Consider the following 21,117-nt stretch of genomic DNA (forward strand, 5'->3'; position numbering starts at 1 on the left):
TGTCTCTTGTCTTTTTCCCCAAATACAATCTAATTAGCCCGCCCTTCTTTACCCAAAAAAAAAAAAAAGACTTGCCTTCCCACCATCTGGCGACACTTGGGGGCCGTAGTCCCTCAAGTTTTTTTTTTTAATTTTTACTCTTCTATCATACTTATAAGAATTAGTTGACTAATTTAAAGAGATTAAAAAAATAAATTAAGTTAGTTTTTTGTAATAAATAGGTGTTGTTTTTTCTAAAATATCCTTGATAATCAAATGTATTAGTTAGAACCACTATTATTAAAAATACTACCTTAAAAAAAATACATAAATATAAGAAACAAAATATATTAGAATCTTATATTTAAAATAAAAATAAAAATTAAAGAAAGTATTATATTAAAGATCCGATGAAGCATTATAAATTTATACTCCTTTCGTCCTAAAAGGACCGGAGGAGTATATTTTTTGAATACCATCCACCTCATATCTAAATCCTAGATCCCCTCATCAGTGGAAGCTGTCATATGCTAACGGCAATGGGTAGATCCGTAGATCGGTAAAAACAAACAATTTCCCTTTTTTTTTTTTCTTGTCGATTGGATTGTGCGGTGTGTGCGCATAATACTTCCCTCAGTCCCTACATATGTTCTTCATCTGTTTCAAGTTACAACAGAAAACTTTTGTTATATGCACGATTCGTACATTAGAGAGAGTCTCATAATTAAAGCGTGATTTAGGAAGAGTTGTCTTATATATAAACTTGTATTATGGGTGGATTTGATTCTGGAACGGGTTTTGTTTTTGTGTATGCGTGAATGATCCAGAACTAGAAGTGATCTTGAACATAAACTGAATCCCAGTAGTACAACATACACGTATAGATGAAGATAAGGACATACATATATATATATATAGATGTATGAAATTGAAAGCAACAACAAGACACGCAACCTGCAAATCACTCAAATACACAAGGGGAGGGTTATTCAGCGACACGGGCATGGTGGAGCCATGTAAAGTAGGAGAATTGGAGATGCATAAAACATACAACAGACTCAAATCAGAAGAAAAGCCAGAAGCAGATCAAAGTTGAAGACGATCGACGTCGACCCATCGTTATGATCCATCAGCCGAAGAGATGGTGGTGCTTCTTTTCATGACTTCCACCCTCCTCTTGTTCCTTTGATTCCTTCTTCTCATGATGTTCATGGAAGGCGAACCCCCCAGCTCCCACCGCCCCCACCGCCGCAACCTCCTCTGCTATCCTGTGCTTCTGAGCATTCTCTGGGTCCTTATCTGCCTGGTGCTTCTCATACTGTCACACATCCATCACCATTACTCAGCCATTTGAATCATATACTATTGTGTTGTTATTCCTTTCCATTTAAATAAATAATATATCAAAATATTAATACAGATTTAAAATTTCTATCCATCAAATTTAGACATTTTAAATCGCTTGCTTGATTACCAGCAAAGAAAATTAATTACCAAGGCATAAGCACCAGCCGCTGCAGCACCAAGCCCGCCGAGCTGCTCAAGATGCTTGTGGTGCTTCTCCTCCTTCTTGTAATCCACCTCAGACTTCTCACTCTCGCCGCCGTACCCACCACCGCCTCCGGAACCGTACTCCCCGGTTTTCTCACTCTCACCGTACCCACCACCGCTGGTCTTATCAGAGTATCCTCCAGCACCTCCATACCCTCCGCCAGTGGTGCTGTCAGAATATCCACCGGCGCCGCCGCCATATCCCCCCACCTTCTCAGTCTCGCCGTACCCACCACCGCTGGTTTTTTCAGAGTATCCACCGTCACCACCGCCGTATCCCCCGACCTTCTCAGTCTCGCCGTACCCACCACCGCTGGTTTTTTCAGAGTATCCACCGGCACCACCGCCGTATCCCCCGACCTTCTCAGACTCACCATACCCGCCACCGGTGCCACCGTAGCCGCCACCGCTCTTGTAGCCAGCAGACGGCTCATCGCCGGAGTAGCCTGTCTTTCTGTAACCTGAATCCGTGTCGCCGTAGCCACCGGAGGGTTTGTCGGAGGAGTAAGAAGAAGGCCTGTCGCCACCATAAGCGGTGTCGGAGTAGGAGGAATCCAGGGGCTTGTCATCATCGTCCTTCTTGTGGTGGAAGAGACCGCGGCTGTGGTGCCTCTCTTCAGCCATGAAGGATGAACTGAAAGTGAAGTGTAGATGAGTGATGAAGAAGGTGAAGGAGAGGGGCCGGATGAGATGGGAGAAAGGGGAAGGGGATGCAGACGCATTTATAATAAGCGATGGGAAGGATCATGTCGACGACCTATTGGCTATTTCCCTCTTTCTTCGTCAGCCATCAATGATCTTCTTGCAATCTGGGTCCCTGTGTATTCTTTACGTTCTCCATTTTCCTCTAAAGGAAACGGCGGAAAAAATCTATTTCTTGCAAACTCGCTATTCACGCGGATGATCCGTAAGAAAACAAATTCCATCCCAAATGTGAGATTCTTATTTTTAAAAAAAATTGATTCTCTGATTTCAAATAAAGCAAATACATTATTGAAACGAAAACTACAACATTAACTGATGACCGGCCATGACAAACTTTTTATATTAATTTATATATAATGAATTTGACATGTTTTGAAATATTATTTCTGAATATGAATATTACGGTTTTATTACTATAAATTTATCAAGGTGCACCATTAAAAATAATAACTGACATGAAAATGGGTGTGACAGTTATAAGAGAGTCGTTATCAAAATAGGTGATGAGTAGATATTGAAACTAGACATTTAGAGGGGACACGTTTTAATGATAATTAAGTATTCAATTTTTTGGGCCATGAATTAAAGAGGACCCCGCTTCTTATAATTCACTTCCTCTTCTTTTTATTATAAGTTTTAAATAACTAATTTATTAATAATAAATAGTAATTAGTTGAAAATAATAAAATTGGTTAGAAATATATTTTTATTTTTAAATATATCTTTATAATAAAAGAAAAATAATTCAGGAAAATCTTTTTAAAAAAATGTATTAAATGTTAAGATAGATATAAATTAAAACTTATAAAATAGACCACGTTTTTTTTCAAATTTGAAACTTATAAATACGATTAAAATTTTTTTAAGATTAAAAAAATTAGTTGAATGATAAAAATTTTTTTTATAATTTTCAAAATCATCTTTAGATTTGGGAGGTTCATTAAAAAGGTCATAAACAAACACTTGCCTTTTTTTTTTTTTAGGTCAATTGGATTGTGCGGCGTTTACGTGTGTGATTCTGCCCTCTAATCCTTATCTCGAAGTACAACATACTTTATATGAAGCATTAATTTTTTTCACATAGTATCCTTAATTAACTATAAATTTTTTCTAACTAATTAATTAAAGTCTTCTGACTAGTGATTTTTATAGAGGATAATTTCATAACAAGTTTTAACTAGCTCAGTTAGTTTGATTTATGTAAAGTTACTATTAGGTGCTTAGAATACGAATAATGAGAGTATCGTACGTGGGAAGACATGGCTATGCGTGTGTGTGTGTTCTCCATTTGTTTCAATTTACAATTAAAAACCATTTGTCCTATGCATTATTCCTATAGTAGAGAGATCTCATAATTAAAGTGTGATTTATGAATTTTTGCACTAGTCTTTTCAGTTAGGAAGAGTTATCTTATAAACTTGTATTATTGGTGATCTAGTCTGATTTTGGTATGGGCTTTGTTTCTGTGTATGCGTGTATCAGGTAAAATAATAACAAATGTAACTAAAAGTATTAATCCTCTGATCTTATTTAGAAGACAGAGATAAGACATTTTTTTTATCTTATTTATAAAATACTGAGAGAAATGTTTCGTATAGATGTATAATTTTATTCTAGGGGTGTGCATGAAACAAACTGGATTGGGCTTGTTATTAACCCGAAGTCTAGTCCAGTAAAGATCTCGGGCTGAAAAATACAACCCAAGATCTGGTCCCGTCCAGTACCAACCGGATGTGGGTTGGACTGGATTTGGTCTTTTGGACTGCTTAGACAGTCCAGGACCTAAATCTATTTTTTAAAAAAAAAATTTCTTCAATATGAGGTAAGATTGTAATTTATTGTATAAAATTTTGCATATATTTTAATCCAAAGTTCATCAAATTTAATCATTCTCTTTCAATTTTTCAATAATGTCATGTTTTATTTATTAATCCTCATTAATATAGATCTAATATTGCAAAAAATATACACATGCTTATTACTTTGAAAGTTAATAGATAAATCTTGATTATTTGAATAGGCAAAAAACTCATATAGAAAAATTAAATCAAATTAAAATTATATAAATAATAATTTAAAAAAAACCAGGCTAGACTGGACTGAACCAACTAGTCTGAAAGGCCAATCCCTAGTCCAGTCCAACTTGATGAGACTAGTCCAATCTAGTCTAGTCTAATCTTGTTTCGGACCAATTTTTTCTAGACCGGACTAGATCGGGTTGGACCGAACCATATTGGACCACCGGGTTTTTATACAGCCTTATTTTATTCTTCATTTATTATTATGTTAACTTTGTTTAAATGAAAGTTAACGAAATTTAAATTTTTTCTTAATTTATGTGAAACATGTTAAAAATGACTTATAAATTATAAATAAAATTAGACGAGTAGATATTAGTACATCATAACATATATATATAGAGAGAGATGAAAATAGGGACATACAGATGTATGAAATTATGAAAGCAACAGCAAGAAAAGCAATCTACAGACCACTCACATACACAAGGGAAGGGTTATTCAGCGACACACATGGTGGAGCCAAGTAAAGTGCGAGAATTAAAGATGCATAAAACATACAACAGACTCAAATCGATCAGAAGAAAAGCCAGAAGCAGATCAAAGCAGAAGACGATGGACGTCCACCCATATATGTATATGCTCGTATGATCCATCAGCCGAAGAGATGGTGGTGCTTCTTTTCATGAGTTTCACCGTCGTCTTCCTTCCCTTGCTCCTTTGCTTCCTTCTTCTCATGGTGTTCGTGGAAGGCGAACCCCCCGGCTCCCACCGCCGCCGCCGCCGCAACCCCCTCTGCTATCTTGTGCCTCTGAGCATTCTCCGGGTCTTTATCCGCCTGGTTCTTCTCATACTGTCACACAGCCATCACCATTTTTCACAATTTCACATATGTGATATGTCACAATATAAATGCAAAAATTAAAAATTTCTATGCATCAAAATTTGAGATTTTAAATCGCTTGATTATCAGCAAAGAAAATTAATTAATTACCACGGCATAAGCACCAGCAGCTACAGTGCCAAGTGCGCCAAGCTCCTCAAGGTGCTTGTGGTGCTTCTCCTCCTTCTTGTAATCCACCTCAGACTTCTCACTCTCGCCGCCGTACCCACCACCGCCTCCGGAACCGTACTCCCCGGTTTTCTCACTCTCACCGTACCCACCACCGGTGGTCTTATCAGAGTATCCTCCAGCACCTCCATACCCTCCAACTTTCTCAGTCTCACCGTACCCTCCGCCGGTGGTGCTGTCGGAATATCCACCGGCACCGCCGCCATATCCCCCGACCTTCTCAGTTTCGCCGTACCCACCACCGCTGGTTTTTTCAGAGTATCCACCGGCACCACCGCCGTATCCCCCGACCTTCTCAGACTCACCATACCCGCCACCGGTGCCACCGTAGCCGCCACCACTCTTGTAGCCACCAGACGGCTCATCGCCGGAGTAGCCTGTCTTTCTGTAACCTGAATCCGTGTCGCCGTAGCCTCCGGAGGGTTTGTCGGAGGAGTAAGAAGAAGGCCTGTCGCCACCATAAGCGGTGTCGGAGTAGGAGGAATCCAGGGGCTTGTCATCATCGTCCTTCTTGTGGTGGAAGAGACCGCGGCTGTGGTGCCTCTCTTCAGCCATGGAGGATGAACTGAAAGTGAAGAAAAGTGTAAATGAGTGATGAAGAAGATGAAGTTGATCAAGAAGGTGAAGGAGAGGAGCTTGATGAGATGGGAGAAATGGGAAGGGGATGCAGACGTATTTATAATAAGCGATGGGAAGGATCATGTCGACGACCTATTGGCTATTTCCCGCTTTCTTCGTCCGCCATCAATGATCTTCTTGCAATCTGGGTCCCTGTGTATCCTTTACGTTATCCATTTTCCTCTAGCAGAAACTGGGGAAAAAATATATTTCTTTGAAACTCGCTATTCACACGGATGATCCATAAGAAAACGAAGCGGAAAGTATTTTCCATCCCAAATGTGAGGTTCTTATTTTTTTTAAAAAAAAAAAAATTGATTCTCACTATTGAAATGAAGACTACAACATTAACTGATGACCATGACAAACTTTTTATATTAATTAATATATAATGAATTTCACATGTTGTTTTGAAATATTATTTCTGAATATGAATATTACGGTTTTATTATAAATTTATCAAGGTGCACCATTAAAAACAATAACTGACATGAAAATGGGTGTGACAGTTATAAGGGAGTCGTTATCAAAATAGGTGATGGGTAGATATTGAAACAATAAATTTGGGGGGGCACGTTTTAATGATAATTAAATATTCAATTTTTTGGGCCATAAATTAAAGAGGACCCCGCTTCTTATAATTTACTTCTTTTTTTATTATAAGTTTTAAATAACTAATTTATGAATAATAAATAATTAGTTAAAAATAATAAAATTGATTAGAAATATACTTTTGTTTTTAAATATGTCATTATAATAAATGAAAAAAATAATGAAAAAGAATGTGTGAGAAAATATGACAAAAGAGAAATAATTAAGGACGACATTAAAAAAATACATTAAATGTTAAAATAGATTCAAATTGAAACTTATAAAATGAACGATATTTCTTTTTAAATTTAAAACTTATAAATACAAAATAAAAATATCTTAATAATTAGTTGTACATATTTAATTAAATATGATGGATGGGAGCCTTTGGTTCCCCATGGTAGCCGTAGCCAACAGTTTTTGGGGGCACTGGCACGTTTGATCCACTGTACATCATATAAAAGAACAAGAGAATAAAATTTTAAAATATATATCCCTTTTTTTATCAGCCACAGAGCAAACTTTATTAAACGAAGATAAAAAGATTACATAAATCATAACTAACTTGCAGGTCACATGTCACAAAGAAAATTGGATGGGGTAAACAAACCGAAAGTAATCCGGTCAAAAAAAAAAAACAAACAAACCGAAAGTAAAAACCACACTGGAAAGTGAAAAAAAAAAAAAAAAGGTATGCTCCCTGATCCGTATCCCTTGAAAAACCAATCCTCACACGTACATAACTTGAAAATATTAAAATACAAAATCTTGTTCGTTTCTTTCAATTATAAGGGCTCTGGACTCGTCATGCCGTGTGACAAGTCAAAGAACACTTAAAGATGTACCGTATTCCTTATTCATGACAGAAAAATCATTGAATAACATTAGATTCCATAAAATTAATCTGCTGCTTTTCCAAAACGCTGTTAGTTTTCTTCCAATAAATAATATTCCTAATTTAATGAATTCTTAGAATCGAAAATAATTTAATGCGGGGCAAAATATGAAATAAAAGATTTAATGCATTCTCAGGATCTAAAATTGACATGCATGATAAAATATGAAAAAACAAAATTTACAATAAATAATATTTATTAGATCCATAATATAAGAGTTAGAGATTAAAAAAAGCTAAATAAATTACTTAATTCTAATAAAATCGGTAACATCTCTCCAAAATACCCTAAATATAATTATCAATTTATAAATCAGATAAATTAGTTAAAAATAAGTGATAAATATGAGAAATTAAAACGATTAAAATCTGTATTCAGACTAAAACCAGTTCCAGAACTAACTTTTATATTTAACTAGTATGCAAAGAGTATGAAACGGAGGGAGTATACATGATCATATACGTTGAATAAAACCGCACTTGTGTAAATTGGCTTCATGAAAATAGGGATTAGTATCTCTCTTAAGCTGCTTTTTGTAGCGGGGAACAGTGGTAATTAAGGCGTGAAGCTGTAAATGATGATACGACTCGTCTTCTTCAATCCTCCCAAGTCTCCTATAATGACCCCACCTCAATGTCGGTCCAATCATGCAAATTTTTTTCTTTTCTTTTTTTTAAAATGACATTGCATCCTTGTACAGTATCCCGGGCCGGACAAAATATCGTGATAAAAATTATATCCAGGGTCTTTATAACAATTATATCCTATTTATAAAATACTTCTAGTATGTTTTACATAGATCAAAAAAATTTTTAAACTATATTAACTTTTTATTAAAATATAGTAACTTTTCAACTTTACTCCTATTTAATATATGCACATTTCAAAAAAAATAATTACCTACACTATAATAAATGAATAACAAGATAGTACATTCATGGTAAAAATTTAATAACATGACTTATAAATAGGGGAAAAAAATTGGAGTACATGGTAAATTTTTAACTTATTTTACATTTAAAGTTAACCTTTTTTCGTGCCTTACTATTGGAATTTTTTTTGTTAACATAATCACAGAACAAAGTTGATGCCATGTTATCATATAACATAAATATATTGATGATAAGCCAGAACAATTTGTTTTATTTCTTGAGAGAGACTCTCTTATTTTGTATATAAGAAGATGATTCTGTCGATTGCGATTTGAAAGCGAGTCAAGAATATGTGCGAAATTTTTTTTAAAGATCGATATAAAATTAATTAGAAAGATAATCTGTGATAAATAAATGGGAAGAAAGAGTGAAATATATAATGGGAGGAGGATGGGGAGCACTGGAGCAGTGAGAATTAAGAAAGAAGTGAGCGAAGTTTGGGGAGAAACATCAGGCGGCAAAAAAAGTTGGAGAAATAAGAGAGCCAACAAGTTCAGCATTATTTAGCAATTATACTACTCTTCCGTATCTTAATATAGGGTCTAATTCTTGAGTTAGTTTAGTCATAAATATAAGACATATTTCTCATATTTATCAATTTTCTCTAAATTACTTCTATGAGTATTTTCTCAACCATAATCAAGTAGAAGAGGGAGAGAATGTATTAAAAAAAATAATTATGGTGTTTTAGGAAAAATATTTCACTTTTCTTATAATTAACTAACTTACTTAATCTAATCAAATTAGTTAAATGGGTCTTAATACGACGGAAGGAGCATATAAAATACTATGAGATATTTGAATGTCAAAAATATTTTCAAGGAGACCTACTCTATATTTATATTAAAAAGAACTCCCTTGCCAGTTTTTATATTTAAGGTTAGAGAAGTACTATCTCCGCTCTTTAATATAAGATTCTGTTTGACTTTTATTTTAGTCCTAAATATAAAACCTCAATCTACTTTGTCTCTCATATTTATATTTTTTTTCAAAGTAACCCTTCTAACAATGATAATTCTAGTCAATACACTTGATTAGCGAGGATATTTTTAAAAAGACAACACCTATTTAGGATAAATAACTAACTTAACTTATTTCTTTAATATTCTCAAATTAGTCAACTGGCTCTTAGAATAAGGACCGGAAGTAGTATAAAATATAAAAAAGCTCAATAAAATTAAAATTAAGGGATGTGTCAAATCTCTAGACTACGTGTACAGTCACATCAAAGAGAGAGAGGTGCCCGCTAAACTTAAAAAAGTCGGTAGAGTCGGTTATGTTGTACAGTTGAACAATCCATTTTCAGTTGGATAAATGCTCTCCACCAGTGCTGTGCTTGTAGAGTGGAGAGTGTGGACCACACAAACCAGCTCTTTCTATTTTTCGATTCAATTTTTTTTCAAATAACCTTTTAGGATTTTTTTTAATTTATAAATATGAAAGGCTCCCTAAACGTTTCTCGATTGCATGTGGTTGACATGTTGGATGTTGGAGCTATCATCACTGGAAGTCCGAATTCAAAAGGTTATCTCCATGAGTGGACCCACTCATCAATGATTTTATTTCCTTTTTTTTTCCTTGAAATGAAGTTCTATGGATTTAATATGGTAATCTTGTCTAAGATAACTTTTTTTTTGGTTGCCCAAAATATTTTTTCACTCCCTGAAAGATAAGAGACTGATTTTTTAGAATACTGTCTAGCGTCGTAACGAAAACTCCTCTTAATAATATATTTTTTTTCTATATACCGTCTCAAAGATCAAACTAAGAAAATGATATTTAAAGTGTCTAGCTTCCTTCTATTAGAACACTTTCAAATAAAATCGGGACTTCGCAGTCAAATTGGGCTATGTTGTGGTCACGGTATTGGTACACGTGGAAAATTTGAGCAGAAGAAACGAAAAATAGTGGATATGATAAAATATTAAGAGGGACCTGCCTAGTGTTAATCCAAAAGATTTCATTCTCCGCAAAACACGCACAACATACAACATGACGAGAAAGGGTCCATAATCTAACCTTCTTGTGCATATATGTTGCCACGTGTTCTTGTTTCATCTCGTGAAAATGAAACTCAGAATTCACAATACTTCTCATTTTTTTAAATATAAAAGTATTTCACATAAATATCTTCAGTTTCAATATTACATCTCCATGCATCTTGAATTTAAAAACCATTTGGTGTTTTTTCTGAACACTTTATTTATTTATTTATTATTTTGCTTACTTCTATTTATGCCCTCACATTTTTTATTACACATCTGTCGGTAACTAATTATTAATTACATACTAGCAATAAATTATTAGATTGACACAAACAAAATGTTTTTGGGGCTAGAGTGTATTTATATATTTATAAACTAAATGTGGGCATTTTAAAAAAAAAAAAACATGATTTATAGTTAATTAATTGTTGACCATTTTTTTTGGGGGCCAAGTTGACATACTTCTTTATGAATATCAAATTTCTCAGTAATAAGTTAGTCAATGAAAGACCTTCTAAAGAGACAAACATTCGATAATTCAAAGAGTTATTTTGAATCACCGAAACAGAACAAGTTTGAGATTATGGCCTCGTTTGATAGAGTGATAGAAATTTTTTATAAACACATTTTATGCAAGCTGAGACAAAATTCTTCTTATATACTTATTTTGTATTCTGTAAATCATTATTAAAAGATAATTTATAAACCGATCCAAACGGGTCCTATAACAATTATATTAAAATGGCAAAAAACAAAAAGGTAAAAGAAGGGAGGGTAGAAGAGTGGGGCGGAACGAGGAGACAGGGGCAGCCGGGCAGGTAATGGGCGGTGGGGCCCAAGTTAAGTTTACGGTTGTGTCGGCAACGGCAGATGTTCCTTTCCAATAAACCCGTTTCTCTTTTTCTAACGTCCAAAAAAAATCCTGAGAAAAGAGAAAAAAAACTTTAAAAATTAAAATTTTTTCTTCTCTGTTTTTACTTTCTAATTTTTTATCCAAATTAAGAGTGAGAAACATATTTATGATAATTAATACTATTTCTAGTCCTAAATATAATAGCTAGTTGATTAATTTGAGTAGATTAAAAAAATGAATTAAGTTAATTATTTATAATAAATGAATATTGTTTTTTCTAAAATATCCTTACTAATCAAGTATCATAATTAGAACTATTATTATTAAAAGGACTACTTTAAAAAAAATACATAAATATGAAAGACAAAGTAAATCGACGTTTTATATTTAGATTCAAAATAAAAATTAAATAAAATTTTATATTAAAGAACGAAGGTAATATTACATTGCATTGGAAGCCTGTCATCAAACCAATGGAGTTCTCGTAAATTTTAGATAATGGAAATTAGTATTTTAGAATTAAAAAGCAATAAAAAGAGAAAATAAAAAGGGTGAGAGAAGAGCGGGGAGCCATGTGGCGAGGTGGGGCCCTGGGCATCTTTCGGCAGACTGACCACTCAACACGCAACCAAGTTAGATTTCAGGCCCCGGGGTTCCTCCTTTTCCATGGAAAGGCAACTCATCATTTCTGCGGTTGAAATCCTTCCTCATGATTTTTTGTTTCCTTTTCCAAGTTTAATTAAATCGCAGTTTAATCGATTATTACTGTTAAAAATCTCACGCTATAATATACAGAACAGATTATTAGTGAACCTGAAGCCGACAACAATGCCTCGAAACAAAACCACAACACTGATGCCAAGTGTCCAGTGATTTCATCGCATACAACATATTTATTCCATCGTCTTAATTTTATAAATGATACTAAAGACATAAATCAGTTAATAGTAGTATATTTTATTATAGTAGTATGACGCTTTTAATATATAAAATTAAATAATATATATTTAATTACTCATCCCCGTCTTTTCGGTCACAACGAAGACTATTCTTTTTGAATTAAAATAGCAAAATCCAATCCCATAAAAAGTTATGACAAGCCAAAAAAAAAAAAAAAAATCACAGCAGTTGCTGCCCATGCATTCTCATTGTGAAATTAGTTAAGAGTTGGTGAGATAAAACTTATTGTCGTTATTAGCACTTTAATACTCCCTCCGTTCCTTATTATAAGAGATATTTGATGCTTATGGCATGTTCCTATATATAAGAGACACTTACAAGTTGTCTCTACTTTTTTGTGTTGATTTACTGTTTTACCCATATTTATTATCTCCAACTCACACTCTCTCTCCCTCCCACTTCTCTTTCTTTTAATAATTTAATTGTTCTCTCTCATGCTTTTTCTCCTTATTAATGAGGGTATTTTTGGAAAAAAATTATACTTTTTACACATTAATTGTTCTTAACTAATTTTAACTGTTTTTTTGATCAACGTACTTCGGTTATTTGTCTCTTATAATAAGGAACGGAGGGAGTATAACACTAGATTTAGAAGATAAGAGTTCTCCCCCCCGGGGGGATCCAATGCTCAATTTAAAGTTATTTGATGGGAAGGGCAGCATAGATGCGCGCATAACTCCCAGTTTCTACGAAAGTTGGGTTCCATTTTGTTGCCCATTAAAATGTCAGCAGCAGCAGGAATTGGGCTTTGCTGATCCAAGTAAGAGTAGATAGAGGGGTTAGGACCTGTTTGGGTATCCCAAAACCGTGGTTTCAGAAGCACTTTTCCGCAAAACGAGATAATCTCCTCCACATATTTACTTCGTAATCCGTCAAAGCACTTCTGAAACCATGGTTTGGTTTCTATCCAAACACACCCTTAATAGAGAAATCTGATATCTGTTTGAAGGGAAAATAAAACGACCGCCTGTTGCGTTTCTTCTCCCTTTTTGGTGGGTTTTGGCAGTGGGAACGTTTTTGTCACAGACTTGTGGGAGAGGAGAGACTAGCCTCTCGAAAACCAGAGCACAGGTCTGTTTTCATTTTCCATGAGCTTTTTCCTGGTCATTGTTTAGGCAAAATTATATAACATGCTAACAAAATTGAGACCAGTTCTCAAGTTCAGAATTTGCACGTCTTATAAGATACAACAATGACGTCCCAAAAAATATTTGGAAAAACATAGCGCCCTGTATTCCGAAAGAATCAGCATTCAATCAAACAACCTCCTTTGGTAAAACAAAAAAAGAAAAAAAAAAAAAGAAAAAAGAAACAAGCTTCTTTAACACTGCTAGAAAAGATTGAATGAGTAACAAAATAATGAAATTGGAGGGGAGTGATTGCAGAGGAGAAAGACAACATAATCAAGTGACAGATGTCCTCATGCAGGATTTCTAAAACCGGTGTCTAAATATTGGGTAATACTAATAATATGGGTTAACAAGGGTTATTGTTTAACTTTGAGACCGGCCTCAATGCGTTCAATGAGCTGATCTGCAGTCAATGCTCCCTCCTGCAGAACATAAAATGTAAGGCTCTTTCTTAGTTTTCAATTCCTAAACAGAGTATGAAAAAGAGAGGAGACAGTTGTTTCAAAGGTATCTCAGTCGTCAGATTCAAAACAGTGTAGCATCACAGTGGTCGCTTCCAAAATAAAATGACATTAAGTGCAAGAAAAAAGCAGTAACCGTTGTTAGGATAGTGCTGAGGTCCTAAGGAATAGTCATAGTACATTTACACTACATGCCAACTTTTGAAGCACCGACTAGATTTCCAGCATCATAATTAGAAGAACACAACCATCCATCTTAACATGAAGGGGCACGCCAATATCAAGTTCGTAATCAAACTGAAAGCATTAGGTGGTTCAACCAGATAAAGACGCTTTATATATTGACTAGTTGCAGATACACAAGTTAACCACCATGCATGGAGGACAGTTATGATGACAAAGATAAATTCAACTTACAAAGCGATCAAGAGGTTTTCCATCCTTAAAGATGATGAAAGTAGGCAATGCCTCAATTCTGTATTTGTCAGCGATGCTAGGATACCTTTCAGTATCAATCTTCACTACCTGTATCTTATCTATAAGCCGAGTGCTTACTTCATCTAGTATGGGAACCATAAATTGACAAGGACCACACCTGCGAACCAGGGCAGGATAACTAATTTGAATCCGATGACATAATAAGTTATTGAACTCCTAACCGATATGCAGACCCAGAGAAGCATATAGATAAGGGAGGGTATGAAGTTACCAGGTTGCATAAAAGTCAACCAAGACAGGTTTCTCTGAATTAGCAAGCAAATCATCAAAAGAAGAAAAAGTTTGTTTCTTTGCTTTAACCTACAGAAACAAATTTTCAGTCAGTACATAATCAATATCACTATAATCATTGACATAAAATGTAAAAATTATAATCAGCCGCACTATTTATAAATTTTGAATATTGGGACCGATTCCTCAAACTCTATCCGATGCACAGGACCATATCTAGTTGGGAGTAAACGTTGAAACTACAACCACTTCATTGCAGATGCAAAAAAAACCCATACATAAGCTTGGCGAATAGAAGCATTTAAAACCTTATTTACAGGGACAAATCTTCGCTTCGTGAAGCCGAAAAGGTATCAACAGTGAAATATCACTAATTGAAACCGTGAAAAATAGAAGAAATGCTTTTGCTTGCTACTGACAATTTCAGTTGCCCGCTTATTCCATTAATCATTCGAAAACGGAATAATCAAAGAGTAACCACTTTCGCAACTCAGTACATTTAGAACGATATTATTTTGTAATTCGATTAAGAATTGAACAACTGAATTTGACCAACGAAGCTCAACTGCAACAAATAATCGCAAAAATCCAACACGCATTCCACTGAACCAACAAGGGAAAAAACGAAATTTACAGCTTTGCAAAACGGAAAATTTGTTACCAAAGGAAGGGTTCGAGGCCGGGAGGGAGTGGAGACCCCGAGGCCGCCAATTCGAAGAAGCTGGGTCTGCACTGGAAATTGCAGCGACGCAAGGGAAGATAGTTTTATCGAGTTAGAAGAATGTAATGAACGAGTGGAAAGTTCCAAGTTCAAAGAAGGAATCGCGGACGATGAAACCGAGACCGCCATGGAAGAGAACCGAAGAGCTCGGGGCTTGAAGATACCTTCAACTGCGTATGTGTGGACGGTCCCAAAATGAAAATATCCCTGGGAAAAGCGAATAAGTTGATTGCCCGCCGAAGCCGGCCAACCGAGACCGAGTACAATTTACTGATCACCCTGATGGGCCCAAGGAAAAAAATTACGCATTTCACAATACAGTTTCTTAAATCTGTTCTCTTTTTCTTTTCACTTTTTGTATTTATCTAATCTGATTATTCTGATTCAGATTTAAAATCTTAATTTTAATTTATTTTGTCCTATGTCACGAGCAACATCGTATTGTCTTTATCACAAACCTCACAATCCTAATAGCCATACCAGGCCCCATACATAAATTCGCATCAACGTATTTTTCTTCATATTTGCCTTTATCTTCAATTTTTTCAGTTATATGAAGAAAGTCTTGATGCTTTTTGTATGTTTATTTATGTAGGGTCTTGATTATCATTCAGGGGTATGGCAATTTGAAGGGTATGGTTTTGTGCCAAATGGAACATCTGGGGCTACAGTGGCACAGATCCATGGAGCAGCCAAGGGTGCTACAACGTTGATGCTGACAATAAAACATGGGAATCTGTTGTACTATAATAGAGTCTTGGTGGCTAGGAATCTCTATAAGTGGTTCAGACTCAACATAATCCATGACGTTGATGGGGGAACTGTGACTGTGTTCATTGATGGAGTGAATAAGCTTCAAGTGAGGGACAAGGGACCAGGTGACTTGTACTTCAAATGTGGGGCCTACGCTTCTTCTGCTAATCTCAGCTATTACATGGAATCAAGATGGAGAGACATCAATATATATACACAATGTGATCACTGATTCTATTTATAGTCCTGCAAACATAAGTTACTCCCAAGTACTTGTACCCGTATTTACTATGACTTTAAACTTCTCGATTGGTTACAGTTCTTTTTAACAATTTTGAATTGTGTTTAAGAACGTTGTTACTTCTTAATTTCATGTTAAGAGGACGGTGCACTTCCACTGTAAATCAAACTCTCATGTCTCACATGGGAACTAGAGTTCTCTGTTGTCTATCCCTCTAATCATGAGTCTTTTCAGCAGTTGCGGCTCCTTGGCCAAATTTATGGATTAATCTGCACAAAGCCAAAATTGGATTCATCAACCTGTATCAGTGCCTATATTCTTCGTTTGAAAGAGATGAGCGTAGAGATTGCGTAATTGACATAAAACACATTAACAATTAGTTGACCCACTTGACCACTGGATTGTTTCTATCCTAAGCATTGTACAGTTTATTCTAAATCTAATTCATTAAGCTATTTAGTTCTTACATTAAAAAAAGAAAAAGTTTTTTTTAACAATTTTTTAACTTTCAAGTAACCTTCACAGTTGAACCCAAAAAAGTTAGTATCTTGGGTTTATATGTATATAAGAGCATTACTCTTGTGCTTAAGAGCTCACACCTTCCACAAGCGACTTTGATTGAGCAAAGAGAAAATGAAGAGCACTTTGAGCTTTCTGCTTGTATCTGTATTCCTTTTGGTGTGTGTGGCAGTAAATGGTGGAGATCCTACTGATGGCTTCACCCCTGTCCCTCTAACAGATGCAAATTTTGTGATCCAAAAGCCATATAACATTCCGTTAGACCAAAGATATAGCTTCAAAGACGGAGTTCGTCGGTTATGGGTCTATGCTAATGACAAGCCTCACAGTCCTAGCAGCCATACTAGGCCCCGGACAGAAATTCGCATCGAAGTACTTTTTCATACTCTTAATTTACAAACACATCTTCTTGTTTATATTTGCCTTTATCTCTACTATTTTCATTGCTCATTAAAATTCAGGTAAGCTCATTGTTCTCTCCTTATAAATAACTCCCAAACAAGAAAGATGTTTCCATAAAAGCCTCCCTGCCTGATAATCTCATAGCAAAAACTACTCTTGAACATCATCAAATGGTATCGTTTGCATTCAATCATTCATATAGTCAGAAAAAAAGTGACACAAATGAATGTAACTACTTGGAGTAAGAATACATCGTGGTGCAGTGTTCTTTTTTTAGTTTTGAATAAGTTGCATAGGTTTTAGGTATGCACAAACACTTGACTGTTTTTGCATCTGTAGGGATATGACTACCACTCAGGGGTATGGCAATTTGAAGGGTATGGATTTGTGCCAAGTGGAACATCTGGGGCTACAATAGCACAGATCCGAGGAGCACCCAAGGGCAAGGGTGCGACCACATTAATGCTGAAAATAGACCGTGGAAGTCTGTGGTACTATAACGGAGTGCTGGTTGCTGAGAATCTCTATGATAAGTGGTTCAGACTCAACATGATCCATGATGTTGATGGTGGAACTGTGACTGTGTTCATTAATGGAGAGAAAAAGTTTCGTGGGAAGGATAGAGGACGAGCCAGTGACTTTTACTTCAAATGTGGGGTCTATGCTTCTTCTGGTGATCAAAGCTATCACATGGAATCAAGGTGGAAAGACATTAAGATATACAAAAAGTGATTACCTGATCACAGCAAACATGCATGGTTTCTATGTACTTGTACAATCTTGTTATTGACTTTATAGAGTTTTGCATTAGTTACTGTTTTCTCCACAGCTCACGACCGTGTTTTACTTGTACACTATCCTCTTGCGTTGCAATCATGTCATTCCTATTTAAACATGATTTAATATAGTGCTTTCTTCTAATTCAACAATCTACGAAATATGATGAGATGCTAAAAGATGGAAATGTATGTCATTTCTTACATTGCTGTGCATATATAAGTGATATTCCTCTGCCTGATTACTCCACACGAAGAAGTTGGGAGTGTGCGTGGAATTTTAAATTGAGCAATGATAATAAGTTAAAAAATCAGAACTGCCATCGCTCATGGTTCTTATTTTTGTTCATTTATATCCACCTTAATTGTCATTATCCTCTTAAACACACATTGTAAGCATCTTTAAGTAAATGGGAACAAGCAAAATTCATTTCAACCGACCAGGGTAGGCGGCTATTTAAATTGAAATCTATTAGTCAAATGCGGCTAAAAATCATCCTGTTACGTAAATGACATGACTTTAAAAGTTCAATAATATGGTCAGTTTCAAAAGTTACTCGACTTAATTAGGACACTAATTCTAACCATTAATGAGGAGGCATGCCAATAGGCCCTTGGCTTAAGGTTCCACCAAAATCATATATGATTCCTTTCAGTGGTTGCAGCTTCCATTCCCAAACCAATATGGACTAATCACGAAAGACAAAACTGACTCCAGCAACTACATAACCTAGAAAATGAATTGTTTAAGCCAGTATAATAAAATAACAAAATCTCCAAAATATGTCCAACACCACAATGATGGATATCCCAATCGCTATTCTTGTCCTCACACAATGTCTTGCCGTCACCTTAATGAGATTATTTTTTCGGTCTCTGAGTGGTTCTCCCAAATTCACAGTACACACATGACAAAACATTCATGTACCTCCAAACAACATACTAAATAGATTTGCATGGATCTAGCAATTATTTTTATCAACTTAAAGAAAAGACTTAACTAGTCGTTGTCTCATTGACTCGTTCTATCTTGAAAATAGGAACACCTTTACTAGAGTTCTGTTTATGTTATTTTTTAAAATTATTTTTTGCGTCACAATGTAGGGTATGCCGATTTCCGTCTCAACACATGGATTAGTGTAAATTCCATTTATTTTTAAGAGATTAAAATAGGAACTGAAGTACTGAACCTATATTATTGTCCATGTATATTTTTAAGAGAGAAGGGCATAGGGATTGCTATTGATATAAGACACATTAATGTTTTAGTCGACCCTAAACGATAGGCGGTTCATTCCAAGTCTAATAATGAATTAAGCTTTTTAGCTCTTTGCAAGAATGCTTTTTCAACAAATTTTCAAGTAACTTTAAAAAAGTCAAGTGTTTTGGGTTTGTGTGTGTGCGCGTGTATGGCCTCTGCTGCTTAAGAGCTCACACCATCCTTAAGAGAGACATCCAGGGAAAAGGTTGAGCAAAGAGAAAAATGATGACGATCACTTTGAGCATTCTGCTTGTGTCTGTACTAGACCTAATTTCCCACTGTTTTGACAACTACTATTTTTTTGGCCAAAAAGAGTAGACATTTTTTTTGAACGACTAGCTTGTCCCATACTCTTTCCTATCTTGAAAATAGGAACACTCCCAACATAGAGTTCTATTTGTTTTACTTCTAAAATAATTTTTCGTGCAACAATGTTAAGTTGATGTCCGTCTTCACACATGTATTTGTGCAAATCCATTTGTTTCTAGGAGATAAAAGTAGGTATTGGACCCGTATAAGTGTCTTTATTCCTTTATTGGAAGGAGGGGGGGAAGGGGGGGGAGGAGGAGAAGCGTAGGGATTGCGCCATTGACATGAAACACATTAATTAATATTTAAACCTCTTGACCATTGCATTGTTTCTACCCTAAACATCGTACAATTTGTTCTAAATCTAATATACTAAGCCATTAAGTTCTTTAAAAAAAATATTTGTTTTAACAAAATTTTAACTTTAAAGTAAACTTCACAGTTGAACCCAAAAAAGTTAGTGTCTTGGGTTTATATGTATATAAAGGCATTGGTCTTGTGCTTAAGAGATCACACCTTCCTAAAGAGAGATCAAAGAGTAAGATTGAGCAAAGAGAAAAATGAAGAGCACTTTAAGCTTTCTGCTTGTATCTCTATTCCTTTCGGTATGTGTGGCAGTAAATGGTGGAGATCCTACTGATGGCTTCACCCCTGTCCCTCTAACAGATAAAAATATTGTGATCCAAAAGCCATATAACATTCCATTAGACCAAAGGTATAGCTTCAAAGATGGAGTCCATCGCATGTGCGTCTATGCTAATGACAAGCCTCACAGTCCTAGCAGTCATACTCAGCCTCGCACAGAAATTCGCATCAAAGTACTTTTTCTTCATGCTCTTCATCTGCATATAAACACTGTTTTGTTTGTCTTCATATCTATGTTTTCTCCTTAGCTCATTAAATTCTGACATTTTTAGAAGGAGAGAGGAGAAAGGAAGAACAATGAAAGATTAGTAGTACCTCCCAGACAAGAAAATGTCTCACTGGAAACTTGCCGTCTCAATCAGCATGTATTTTGATATAAAGAAGCACTTGACAGTTATTCTATCTTTATTTGTCTAGGGGCTTGACTACCATTCTGGGGTTTGGCAATTTGAAGGGTATGGTTTTGTGCCAAATGGAACATCTGGGGCTACAGTAGCACAGATCCATGGTGCATCCCACGGTGCCACCACAGCAATACTGAGGATATACGATGGAAATATGAGGTTCTACAGTGGAGACTTAATAGCTAAGAATCTCTATGATAAGTGGTTCAGGCTTAACCTAATCCATGATGTGGATGGAGGGACTGTGACTGTGTTCATTGATGGAGAGAAGAAGTATCAAACGAATGATCAAGGGCCCGGTGACTTGTACTTCAAATGTGGGGTCTATGCTGCTCCTGCTCATATAAGCTATTACATGGAATCCAGATGGAGAGATATAAAAATATACAAAAAGTGATAATTTAATCATAATATGAAGTACATTAAACATGTATGAGTTTTAAACACTTGATTGTACCATCTATATTATAATTATAGACTTTTCTATTATCTGCAGTCCAAGTTTTATATTATTTTCCTTAGCCGATGATTATATTTTCATTTAAATAAAACATTAAAGAGAATTGTTTAGTGAACTAGTATTTAAGATAATAATTAAAAGGAACA

At 35.3% G+C, this 21,117-nt stretch overlaps 5 protein-coding genes and 1 pseudogene across 7 annotated transcripts in view; 3 read left to right on the forward strand and 3 right to left on the reverse strand.

The window, feature by feature from the left end:
* LOC114722106 (citrate-binding protein-like) overlaps window positions 1–17,848 on the forward strand; it is a 29,141-nt gene extending 11,293 nt beyond the window's left edge. The window contains exons 2-5 of the mRNA XM_028908041.1: window positions 2,768–2,776; window positions 8,783–8,788; window positions 16,824–17,086; window positions 17,456–17,848. Coding sequence (XP_028763874.1) covers window positions 16,829–17,086; window positions 17,456–17,848 — 651 coding nt within the window. The 5' untranslated portion in view covers window positions 2,768–2,776; window positions 8,783–8,788; window positions 16,824–16,828. The remainder of the gene's footprint in view (window positions 1–2,767; window positions 2,777–8,782; window positions 8,789–16,823; window positions 17,087–17,455) is intronic.
* LOC114722101 (TATA-binding protein-associated factor 2N) lies at window positions 861–2,240 on the reverse strand. Its single transcript, XM_028908036.1, has 2 exons — window positions 1,474–2,240; window positions 861–1,297 (listed from the first exon to the last, which is right to left on the reverse strand). The coding sequence occupies exons 1-2, from the start codon at window positions 2,152–2,154 to the stop codon at window positions 1,109–1,111; spliced, it is 870 nt and encodes a 289-aa protein (XP_028763869.1). The 5' UTR covers window positions 2,155–2,240; the 3' UTR covers window positions 861–1,108.
* Window positions 874–6,090, reverse strand: LOC114722102 (keratin, type I cytoskeletal 9). Of its 3 annotated transcripts, none has more exons than XR_003738132.1 (4): window positions 5,998–6,090; window positions 5,248–5,890; window positions 4,680–5,106; window positions 874–893 (listed from the first exon to the last, which is right to left on the reverse strand). XR_003738132.1 is itself a non-coding variant. In XM_028908037.1 (2 exons), exons 1-2 carry the CDS (start codon window positions 5,878–5,880, stop codon window positions 4,909–4,911), a joined length of 831 nt encoding a protein of 276 aa, XP_028763870.1. In that variant the 5' UTR covers window positions 5,881–5,978; the 3' UTR covers window positions 4,676–4,908. The 3 variants fall into 3 exon arrangements, 1 of the variants encoding a protein (XP_028763870.1); XR_003738133.1 differs by lacking the exon at window positions 5,998–6,090 and having other exon boundaries at window positions 5,248–5,458; window positions 5,486–5,978; XM_028908037.1 differs by lacking the exons at window positions 874–893; window positions 5,998–6,090 and having other exon boundaries at window positions 4,676–5,106; window positions 5,248–5,978.
* LOC114722104 (thioredoxin Y1, chloroplastic) lies at window positions 13,287–15,426 on the reverse strand. Its single transcript, XM_028908039.1, has 4 exons — window positions 15,142–15,426; window positions 14,461–14,549; window positions 14,169–14,346; window positions 13,287–13,712 (listed from the first exon to the last, which is right to left on the reverse strand). The coding sequence occupies exons 1-4, from the start codon at window positions 15,328–15,330 to the stop codon at window positions 13,647–13,649; spliced, it is 522 nt and encodes a 173-aa protein (XP_028763872.1). The 5' UTR covers window positions 15,331–15,426; the 3' UTR covers window positions 13,287–13,646.
* LOC114722035 (citrate-binding protein-like) lies at window positions 15,623–16,186 on the forward strand (annotated as a pseudogene).
* A 2,174-nt stretch (window positions 17,849–20,022) lies between the features above and the next one.
* LOC114722103 (citrate-binding protein-like) lies at window positions 20,023–20,908 on the forward strand. Its single transcript, XM_028908038.1, has 2 exons — window positions 20,023–20,280; window positions 20,525–20,908. Exons 1-2 carry the CDS (start codon window positions 20,023–20,025, stop codon window positions 20,906–20,908), a joined length of 642 nt encoding a protein of 213 aa, XP_028763871.1.
* Window positions 20,909–21,117: the final 209 nt, after the last annotated feature.

This window comes from Neltuma alba, unplaced genomic scaffold, assembly GCF_004799145.2.
Source record: "Neltuma alba isolate B1F8T4 unplaced genomic scaffold, ASM479914v2 tig00012081_pilon, whole genome shotgun sequence".
Lineage (NCBI taxonomy): Eukaryota > Viridiplantae > Streptophyta > Magnoliopsida > Fabales > Fabaceae > Neltuma > Neltuma alba.

Bases quoted from the DNA above. Each gene is read 5' to 3' on its own strand.
- LOC114722101 (XM_028908036.1), bottom strand. From the start codon at position 2,154: ATGGCTGAAGAGAGGCACCACAGCCGCGGTCTCTTCCACCACAAGAAG. The intron at 1,298-1,473 runs GTAATTAATTTT...GATGTGTGACAG, and splicing joins CGGCTGGTGCTTATGCCTTG to TATGAGAAGCACCAGGCAGA.
- LOC114722104 (XM_028908039.1), bottom strand. From the start codon at position 15,330: ATGGCGGTCTCGGTTTCATCGTCCGCGATTCCTTCTTTGAACTTGGAA. The intron at 14,550-15,141 runs GTAACAAATTTT...TTGTTTCTGTAG, and splicing joins GGCCTCGAACCCTTCCTTTG to GTTAAAGCAAAGAAACAAAC. The intron at 14,347-14,460 runs GTAACTTCATAC...CCTGGTTCGCAG, and splicing joins GTTGACTTTTATGCAACCTG to GTGTGGTCCTTGTCAATTTA.
- LOC114722102 (XM_028908037.1), bottom strand. From the start codon at position 5,880: ATGGCTGAAGAGAGGCACCACAGCCGCGGTCTCTTCCACCACAAGAAG. The intron at 5,107-5,247 runs GTAATTAATTAA...GCTGTGTGACAG, and splicing joins CTGCTGGTGCTTATGCCGTG to TATGAGAAGAACCAGGCGGA.
- LOC114722103 (XM_028908038.1), top strand. From the start codon at position 20,023: ATGAAGAGCACTTTAAGCTTTCTGCTTGTATCTCTATTCCTTTCGGTA. The intron at 20,281-20,524 runs GTACTTTTTCTT...TTATTTGTCTAG, and splicing joins GCACAGAAATTCGCATCAAA to GGGCTTGACTACCATTCTGG.